This window comes from Coenobita brevimanus, chromosome 91 (genome assembly GCF_032717465.1).
Source record: "Coenobita brevimanus isolate Jiangsu-jjx chromosome 91, ASM3271746v2, whole genome shotgun sequence".
Classification (NCBI taxonomy): Eukaryota; Metazoa; Arthropoda; class Malacostraca; order Decapoda; family Coenobitidae; genus Coenobita; species Coenobita brevimanus.
The window spans coordinates 18,948,228-18,959,016 of NC_137044.1; the positions used below are offsets into that span (position 1 = coordinate 18,948,228).

The window sequence follows — 10,789 nt, forward strand, 5'->3', positions numbered from 1 at the left end:
TATATTATGGTTTGGCTTGTGATTCTGAGGGTTGTATTCTTATCAGCCTATGAGGCTTTGTAATCTCTTTCATTAACTATTTCTATCTTTATATAACACATTATTCTCTTATATGTTATTTATATCTCTTTTATATCAGCACAGACTTCATGAATACTGATGAAAGAGAGGTGTTACTAAGCTTTCTTAGATAACAAGAATACAGGCCTGAGCTAACAAAAACTGACTGAAGTAAGATTACAATACTAAAATATGTAACATATAAAAAATATTACAGATATACAGACTGAAATAAGCCATACAGCACAATACGGCTAAGCTATTACTAATGTTTGTTTGGTGGGTGTGTTTTCAGCCCCTGTGCACGGTACTACTACTCAGCGCTGACGTTGCTGTTAAACGTGGTGGTTGACAATGCTGGCACACTCTATGCTGGCGCACTACTGCTGCAGATACTGGTGCCAGGGTGGGAGCTGTGGCACATCATGGTGGCACTGGCAGTTGTGGCGGGACTCTACACCGTGACGGGGGGCCTGGCTGCTGTTATGGTCACCGATGCCATACAGGCAGTGCTGCTGCTGGGGGGATCCATCATCATGACTGTGGCTGCAGTGAACCGGGCAGGAGGATGGCATGTCATGGTGGCTGCACAACCTCAAGGCTATATGTCACTCATCAGACCCGTCAGTGATCCCATCATGCCCTGGCCTGGTTTACTGGGAGTCTTCATACTTGGCCTCTTCTTCTTTGCTACTAACCAGTTCATAGCACAGCGTATGCTCAGTGCAGGGAGTGTGAGGGAGGGTCAGTGGGGCGCGCTGTTTGCTGGAGCACTAAAATTACCTAGTTTGTTTATCATGGTGGTCCCCGGTCTGGCTGCACGGCTATTATACCCTGACCTGACCCGTCCTGACCTGGTCTATCCTACACTCATGTTTGAACTTCTGCCACCTGGTCTCCTTGGACTAGTATTGGCTGGGTTCCTAGCAGCACTCATGTCTGCACTGGACTCCACTCTCAATGCAGCAGCCACACTGGTCACCATGGACTGGGTTCAACGAATGTGGCCAGACCTCAGTTCAGCACGACTGAAGTTGGTGGGTCAAGGAGTCACAGTGGTAGCTATGGTGCTGGCAGTGGCATGGGCACCTCAAATACAACGCTTTCCCTCACTCATTCAATATTTCCAGAAAATTTTCTCTTACACGGTACCACCAGTCCTGGCTATCTATATTATTGGGTTCCTCTGGCCTGGTGCTAAGCCACATGCTGCTTTACTTGCTCTGCTTCTTGGAACACTGACAGGGGCTGCTCTTTTCCTGGTAAATGAGATATACCTCTCTATCCATATCCAGTTTCTCTACATACCACCAATCGTCGTAGGTTTCACTACCCTGGCATTAATAGTGGGAAGTCTTGTACTGCCAGGAGGTGTGCAGGAAGACAAGATTATATTATGGTCACTGGAGCAATACAGGGCAGAGACAAAGGCACTAAGGAGCAACCCCCTCTGGCAAAATTACCGTCTCCATTCTATCCTTCTGCTTCTTGCCACTGCTACTATTATTGGTATCTTCTGGTAAGGAGTAACAAACTATACATTACTGTTATTCTTTTCTTCATGTGTGGACATTCTTTCGCAAAACATTCTTGGATTTCCTCACCATCACCTTGCTTTCCGGATTTGTATTTGACACGAAGTGATCTTTCCTCATACTATGTGTACAAAATGTGGACTTTGAAAAAATATCTATCTATCTATCTATTTCCAGACGCCATAATCCCGTAAGGGGTGGCCATTAGACTTTGAGTTATTTGTTTTACGGGGAGGGGCACTAACCCTCCACCAACCCACTTGCTGACACGTAGGGAGCACGTATGGTTTGGTTATATGGTTACCACCCAGCATTGTAAATGATTTCTTGGCTTACAGGAAACCATTTGGCTTGTCACTCAATGTAAAGCCATCTGTAAGGAAAAAAGCAATAAGAAGTGACAGGAAAGATGGGAGAATTAGGAAGTGAGGAGGGCAGACACAGAAAAAGAATGATAAAGGCTAAGGAAGAAGTAGGCAGCATTACATTAAGTGAGTGGATGATGGTCCCCACCACTTACCATCTATCAAAGAGAATAATACCAAGACAAGAAGTGATCTCTCCTTCGTACTATTCATATATATCTTGAATGATATTATTCTCTGATATTTTTTTGAAGTCCACATGTTAATATATATGTACCAAAAACATGTAAAAAAAACAAGTATATAGTAAAGATATTGTAATAAGACATTGGTTTTATTTCCACAATCTATATACACAAGAGTCCGGAAGTTGAAAAAATAAACTATTTCGATAAATAATCCAGAGAAATACGGACTGGTAACCCAAGCCAGTCCTTATTTTCGTGGCTTATTTATCAAGATAGTTTGGCGCCCTTCCTTAAGATGTTTCCAAGTGCATGCCCTGCTCATCACTGTTATCTACCATGACTCACATTGCTCTGTGTTATTCTAGGTGTTTTTTGGTCGACTTCTCGTCCTAAGAACACTAACTACTGAGCTGGGATTCTCTTTCGAGACCAGAACTAGAAAACACAACGAGAGGAACAGGGCATAAAAACTCGGCTGACCAATCTTACACGTATATTCCCTAAATTACAATCTTTACAATATACACAATGACATATTATACAGGTTAAGGGAGAACACCATCAGGCTAATAGACCTTGGCCCAGGCTGGTGGGGACTGGGCTGCTTAAAAGTGGCGCCCGGGCGTGAGAGGTAGCTTGTTGGGCATGCCTTCCTGTAGGAGGCATGGGACTACTGCCAGGGGTGACGTCGTCCAGAAGGGGGTGCTGGTCAGCGTGGAGGGAGGCCCTTTCCTGGTGGGGCCTCGACCTCTAAGGTGACCCTCTGGACTGGGGCCGAACAGGCCCAACAGGAGTGCTTGCCTCCGCCTGCTCCCGGAGGAGGGTCATCTGTGGGTGGGGCTGGGGAGGTCCCTCCCCAGGGTCCTGCAGGTGTCGCTGGGCATCTGGGGGCTGTGGGCTTCACCGGGTTGGTTCGCCACCAGGAGCTGCCTGCAATGTCCTGCCCCCGTGGAGTCAGTCAGTAGTGGGTGTTGTCCAGGGGCAGATCCCTGGATTCAGGATGGGCCCTCACGACAACTCATCTAACTGCAACTCCTCTTGGGGCCTGCACCTGTGAGGAGAGAGAGAGAGAGAGAGAGAGAGAGGTGTCCTGCTCGGCCTCTGGATGGGTGGTGGGCTGAGCCAGGGACGTCCTCCAAAGGGGTAGTCTCAAAGGTTGTGAACGAAGGGTGTGCAGTGGCTGTCTCTTCCTGCCCGGTGCACACAGTGGCCGTCACGGCGGGGGTGCTCCCTAAGGAGGTGGCAGACGAAGGCTGTACAGTGGCCATCCCTTCCTTCCCGGTGCATGCAGTGGCTGTCACTGCGGGTCTGCCTCTTCCTGGTTTACCAGCCAAAATGCGTACAGTGGCCATCACTTCCAGCCCGGTGCGTACAATGGCTGTCACCGCGGGGCTCGTTCCAGGGGTGGCTGCAGCTGACATGCTTACAGTGGCCATCACGTCCTGCCCAGTGCATACAGTGGCTGTCACTGCGGGACTGCAAGGGGTAACTGCTGAAGGGCATACGGTGGCCATTCCTTCCCCTGTGCGTACAGTGGCCATCACCTCTGTGCTGCTTGGGACTGTGCTAAGACGAGTCCCACCCCAATCCTGGCGAGGGCTGGCCCGGTTGCGATGTAGGTGGCTGGGACTGCTTTCCTGCTGGTGGCCATGTTGAGAGGATGAGGGTCACAGGGTCATGGGGCACCTAAGCTCATCTCTCTCGGGCCTGCTGCTCTCTCTATACACCTCCTCGTGGTCTCCTCCTGGGGTGGGTGTGGGACCGTGGGTCTTTCCTGGGGTAGGTGTTGCGACAATGCTCCCTGGGTTTCTCATGGGGGCGGGCATCTCACCACTGTCAATGGGGAGAAAGTCACGTCCCTGTGGCTGTAGGCAATAGATGTCTGAGGTGGTGGTCCGGTGTGCCGGTGTGAGGTGGCAGAAGAGAGTTATCCAGTGGTGGGTGAGCTGGTTGGGCTCCTGGTGTGGAGTGTAGGTGATCTGGAGGGTGGAGGTGTGTGGTGTCTTCAGGAGGAGGCAGAGTAGCTGAGGTGTCCCCCGGATTTGTTGGCATTGTCCCTGTGTAGGGGGCCAAATGGCATGTCATACCTTCCTTTCCAGTGGTGGTGAGTGGTTGAGCTCTCCCGGCTGAATGCTGGCGACAGGTGAGGTGGCTGGGGTTTTATGGGAGCTCCTAGAGCAGGTGTGAATCTTTTCCCTGGGGGATTGGGCGGGTGGAAACTTCCACTGAGCCTGATGCATTCTCAGTGTAATGGGGGCTGTGTTGGGTGTGGTGAGGCTGTGTTTGGGGTGGTTGTGTTGATGTTGGGAGTGTGGGTGAGGGCGTGACTGTATACCTGGCTGGTGGGTGGAAGAGACGGCCAGACCTAGTCATGGTGGTGGTGAGGATGGGCACTGGTGGTCAGGTGGTGGGGCCACATGGTGCATTTGTTGTTCGTGGGTGGGTGGTTGAACGCCCTGGTGGGAGAGTACGTGGGGTGGTTGTAGGCGTGGGGCTGGTGCGTGGGGTGTGCATGTGGGGGGAACATGTGGGTGTACAGGTGGTGGCGGGTAGTGATGTGGTGGTTACATGTCGTGTATTGGCCGGGAGTGGATGGTGGGTTGATTGTCTAGGTAGTGGAGTGTGAGAAGTGGTGGCGGTGGTAGTGGGAGGTGGGCTGGGGTGTCGTTTGACGTTGGCTGTGGGTGGGGAATGGGTGTGTGTGGGGGAAAATTTGGTGGGCATAGCAATGGTGGTGGGCATTGTGTGGTGTTGGTGTTGCAGCGGGGTGACGGGGGGTGGGCGGGGGCATCTCTGGGGATCATACTGTGTGTCAGGTGGTGGTGACTTGGCGGTAGGAGGTGAGGTGTCAGGTGAGGTCACCGGTGAAGCATCGGGAGCCCATGGGGGTGGCATGGAGCTGGGGGAAGGTGGGATGGGGGAGGTGTTGGTGGCTGAAGGGGTGGGTGAAAGTGAGGAGGAGGATGTGAAGTAGTAATTATATGAGTCAGAGGAGTGTTCCGGGATGGCGGGAGATGGCAGGGTGGCGTGATGGGGGGTGGAGCGGGCGTAGCCTGGGTGAGCATTGTCTTGGGTGACATGAAATAGCCGCACGTGGCGGTTTCAGTACATGCGTGTGGTGCCGTGGTGCTGACTAGTGACTTGATAAGGGTTGGGGACATTGACGACGGTGCAGGGTCCCTTGAATCGTGGCGAGATTTTGCTCGGGACCGGTAGGCATGCTACCACTACTGAGTCTCCTGTTTTGTATGGGCTGGATGTTGTGACATCCAGTTGTAGGTCTTGATGCTTTTGCAAGTGGTGCAATTGCCTTTTGAGTTGATGAATGGGGTCGGATGTAGGGGGTGGGGAGGGTGGTTGGAGGTGGTGTCGGAGGGGTAGGAGGAAGGGGGGGTTTCTCCAAACACCCGTTTGTGGGGGGTGATCCCATCATCTCTTGGCCAGGTATTCATGCCCCACTGTATTATTTTAACATGCACCAGCCAATCCTCGTTGTCTGTTTCCTGTATTCGGGACAGCACTTGGTTGAAGAGGGTGCGATGACTCCTTTCACACTCCGTTCCTTTGGGGCCAGTAGAGGGAGGAGTGGGAGATCTAGTAACCGAACAAGGTGGCTAGTTCTTTCCAGATCTTGCCTGTAAATTCTGGGGCATTGTCTGAGTGAAGGGCTTGGGGAATCCCAAAGTATGGGAAGATGTGGCAGACGAGTGCTTTGGCTACGGCCACAGTGTGGTGCTCCTTGGCTGGGCAGGCGATGAGGAATTTTGAGTAGACATCCACAAACGTTATGATTTATTTGTACCCGGCTTTGGGTGGTAGGGGCCTGAGTATGTCTATGGACAATAGTTGCCATGGTTTGTGGGTGGTGAATTTTCCCCAATGGCCCAGATGTGTGGGGGATGTCATTACTTCGCGAGCAGGCTCAGTAGGCTTAGATGATTGCTTGGCCAGGTTGGAGGGGTTGGGTGTCCAGCAGATGTCATTGAACACTTGTAAGGGTTTTTTTCATACTGAGATGGATGCCATTGTTGGAATATAGGTGGGTCATTGCACTGAGGGTGGTGTTGGGGTCGAGGATTATGTGCCTGACCTGGGTAAACAGGTGGTCGTCGTGCCTGTGGAGCTTGGAGAACACCTGGGCTGGTATCCAGGGTGGGTGCTCCTTATCTTGCCATATAAGGTAAGGGGTGGTGTTGATGGTATTGGTTGGTAGGCGGGATAAGACGCCGGCATTGGTGTGTAGTTTCCCTGGTCTGTATGCGATTTTGAAATCAAACTCCTCTGGGGCTTCTCTCTACCTAATCAGTTGAGCATTATTGGTGATGGATTGTTGTAACCACTGGAGGGATTGGTGGTCCGTGATGATCATGACGTGAATGCTGGAGAGGTAGACTCAGAAATGCTTTAAAGCCCATATAATGCCCTAGCATTCACATTTGGTGGTGGCATAATTTTTCTCGGCTTGATTTAGGGTGCTGCTGGCACAGGTGATTGTGTTTTCTTGCCCCTCTTGGACCTGGGCCAGGACAGAACCGATCGTCACTAGAGACACGTCCATGTACAGGCGAAAGGGCAGGGTGTAGCTGGGGAAGACGATGACAGGGTTAGTGATGAGTTTAGATTTGAGTGTGTGGAAGGCAGTGATTCGGTCGTTGGTCCAGATGGTTTGCCTTTCTTAGTTAGGTCGTGGAGGGGTTTTGCAATGTTGGCAAAACCCTTGATGAAGCGCTGGTAGTAGGAGGCGAGCCTGAGAAAGGCACGCACGTCGTGGACATTTTTTGGTAGGAGGAGATCTGCGATGACCTGCAGTTTGTCGGGGTCGGGAGAGATGCTTTCTGCTGAGATTATGTGGCCCAGGAAGGGGACGAACCTTTCAGCCAGGACGCATTTAGATGGTTTAAGTTTGAGTCCCACCTGGTGGATGCGCAGGAAGACTTGGTTGAGGCGCTAGAGGTGGTTGGGCCATGTCTGGCTGAAAATAATCACTGTCCAGGTACGCCAGGCAGATTTCCCAGGTGAGGCCGCTGAGGACTGACTCCATCAGTCGGGAGAACATGGCGGGGGTGTTGCAGAGTCCGAATGGGAGGATATTAAATTCGTAATATTTACCATTACTGGTGGAGAATGCTGTTTTTCCTTGGTCCTTGGGGTGGACGGGGACTCCCCAATATCCCGACTACAGATCTAAGGTGGAGAACCATGACAACCCATATGAGGAATCAAGGGAGTCATCTATCCTGGGTTGGGGAGTGGCGTCCTTTGTGGTCACGTCATTAAGTCTTCTTTAACCCCCCCCATCCCGACGTTTTCTGGGCAGTGGTACGCCCCAGTCCCGACATTTTTGGACCTTTTTTTTTTTTGGCTCAAACATCCGCTTTTGGTGAGAAACATCGAATTTTCATAGAGAAATCGCTCACCTGAGGTTTAAAATAGTCGATCCAGGTAGGAGTATCTCCTTACCTTACAGGGTTTTCTTTCAGGCTGGCTGCAAAGAAAACGAGTTCTATGGGAGGATAACTATTCCACACCACTCATAAAAGGTATTTATTTATTTATTTGGTACGAATTTATATGTAGTACGAGAGTATATTGGTTTTCAAACAGTAATATAGGCATTATAAGCATTGTTTCACTCACTAACTCATCACCATTCCTGACCTTTTTTTGCCACATTACCTGATCATCATTTCTGACTGTTTCTTCCTCTAATGTTTGTCCTCCATTGTCATCGATTAGGGAATCACTCTGGCCCTGAATTTCGTACCGTGGCATGACATGGCTTTACCGACCAGGTCACTGATAACAGGTGAATTGCTGAGAAAAGGGCATGCAGGGGGGGGAGGAGGTCATGCTGGGTAAGGCATTGTCCCTGCCTGGCATCTTGTAGAGGAAGGTGTCCCGTGTATAAGTGCCAAAAATCACTCACGAAAATTGAAAATTGTGCAAATTAAATTGAAAATTGTGCAAATTAGGGGCCTTGCAATGTTGCCGCGTTAATTTACGTCTCCGGGATATGAGTGCACATCATGTGAGGACGTGAATTCACATCTCCAGGACAGGGTGGGTTAATCCACACAGAAGCGCATGGTGCCATCTTTCTTTTTGACGAGGACAATGGATGAGGATGACGGGCTGGTGGAGGGAGAGATAATGCTGGCATTGAGCATTCCTGGACTTGCCGGTCTTCCTCAGTATGTTGTTCATTTTTTTTTTCGCCATGATGGTTGGCGAATAGGTGGTCCTGTGGTGTGGATTTGATGGTTTAGGTACGTGGTGTGGCCCATGTCTGCTCGTCCTGATGAAAATAGGTCTTGGAAGTCCAGGAAGAGTTGTCGGAGGCTGATAGCTTGGTGAGGCGAGAGGTGTTCAGGTAGTGGGGGTAGGGTGGCAGGGGAAGAGGGAGGTTTTACAAGGCTCGGCTTCTTCCATTTCTCCCACCACTAATCCTCTGGGGAAGGTGAGGGGTGTCGTGGAGAGATTGGCAATGCGTACTGCTCCAAGGCGGGGAGGGGAGCAGGAATGTGGGTGACAGTAGACAGGAGGAGAAGGCCCATGGTGGTAGGCTGGGGGAGAACAGGACGGAGGTGCTGGTAGGTCTGTTCAGCTGTAGCCAGGCCTCGTGCTGGGGGGGGGATGGTCAGGGAGGAAGCGGTGGTTGCAGGGAAGGTGGTGTGGGGAGGAGCCAGGTGGGCAGGGCTGGGTGGTGGGTAGGGTGGAGGACATGGTGGGAGGGGGGGCAGCACAAGAGGGGTGGTGTGCACATACAGAGTGGCTGAGTAGGGGGATCTGGAGGATTTTGAAATTGGAGGTGCCATTTGTGGCAGTCAATGGTGGTGTGTAGTTTCTGTAATGTCCAGTCCCAGGTAGTCATCATAGGCACAGCAGGTTGAGTCGAAGACATTGAACTTGTGTTTGGTGGAAACTTGCTGGTGGGTGTCGGCTCGTAGGGCCCGGGTCTCCACACGTATAGGAAGGGGGCCATCCCCCGTGTCTAAGAGGTGAGCTGAGGTGGGGAAAAGCGGGCTGAAGGTGGAGGTGAGGCAGGAATAGAAGTGTGTGTAGAGGCAAGCAAGATTTGGCTGCTCCCGTGTCGACCAGTAGCCTTGCTTTTACCCCATTTACTCTCATTTTGTCACAGATTGGGGGGTACTGTTTATGCGAGAGGAAGATGTTGGTGAAGGGCTTGAGTGGGTAAAAGGCATCCGTTGCTTCTGGTGTTGCACTATCCTCTGAGTGGGGAACTTGCTTACTGCACCGATATGTTGGGGGTGGAGCTGGTGGCTAGGAGGTGCCGCACAAGCTGCACATCCCTATCGAGGTCTCCTGAAGGGTCGTATATGCTAAAGTGCTCCTGTATGGTGCTGGGGAGAATCCTCAACACTATGTTAAATATGTGTTGCTCTCTGGGCAGGCGGCGGTGATGAGTCGTCTGGCCTGGATGAGTGTGTCATCCAGGTTTCCACCGTAGGTGAGGGTGTTGAGCTGTGACAGAGCTACAACTCTTCCCAAAGAAGGTGTGATTGCCTGTGTCATGATTTGTGTAAACTGCTCCCATTTCAATTCCGGGATGATCTTGGAGGCGATTCTTGATATTGCCTTGCCCAGGTGTGGCAGGGTGCCAGCTATCTTCTGTCATTTTCAAAGCCTATGTCCAGTAGTGGCTTAACCATGGACAGGTATACATTGATGTCATATTGCTCAGGATCGAATTTTGGCAGTTGAACATGAGGTTTGGCCGCCATTGTGCTAGATTTCCCTGTTTTGCTCCTCTCTGTATTCTGATAGGATCAAGAACCACAGCTGACCACCAGTGTTATGCTAGGTGTTTTCAGGTCGACTTCTTGTCCAAAGAACACTAGCTACTGAGTTGGGGTTCTCTTTCGAGACCGGAACTAGAATACGCAACAAGAGGAACTGGGCATAAAAACTCGGCTGACCAGCCTTGCATGTATATTGCCTAAATTAAAATCTTTACAATATACACGATGACATACATATACAAGTTAAGGGAGGACACTCAGGCTGATAGACCTTGGCCTGGGCTGCTGGGGACTGGACTACTTACAGGTGGCGCCCGGGAATGGGAGGTAGCTCATTGAGCGTGCCTTCCCATAGGAATGGGACTACTGCCAGGGGTGACGTCGTCAGGATGGGGCTGCTGGTCGGCATGGGGGGAGGCCTTTTCCTGGTGGGGCCTCGACCCCCAAGGTGGCCCTCTGGACTGGGGCTGAATAGGGCCAACAGGCATGCTTGCCTCCACCTGCTCCTGGAGGAGGGTTGTCTATGGGTGGGGCTGGGGTGGTCCCTCCCCAGGGTCCTGGGGGTGCCCCTGGGTATCTGGGGGCTGCGGCCCCTGCTGGGTTGGAGCTGCCTGCAGTGCCCTGCCCCTGTGGAGTCCATCAGCAGCGGACATCGTCCAGGGGCGGCCTGCAGGGCGTGGATCCCTGGACTTGGGATGGCCCCTCGCCACAACTCCTCTAACTGCAACTCCTCTGGGGGACTGCACCTGTGAGGAGAGAGAGATAGGTGTCCTGCTCGGCCTCTGGATGGGTGGTGGGCCGAGCCAGGGATATCCTCCAAAGGAGTAGTCTCAAGAGCTGTGGACAAAGGGCATACAGTGGACGTCCCTTCCTGCCCAGTG

The 10,789-nt window shown here is 51.7% G+C and overlaps 1 protein-coding gene across 1 annotated transcript; it reads left to right on the top strand.

Annotated features, from left to right (window-relative positions):
* Positions 1–485: 485 nt before the first annotated feature.
* Positions 486–2,615, top strand: LOC145411900 (sodium/mannose cotransporter SLC5A10-like). The gene is made up of 2 exons (XM_080281872.1): positions 486–1,097; positions 2,514–2,615. The coding sequence occupies exons 1-2, from the start codon at positions 486–488 to the stop codon at positions 2,613–2,615; spliced, it is 714 nt and encodes a 237-aa protein (XP_080137998.1).
* Positions 2,616–10,789: the final 8,174 nt, after the last annotated feature.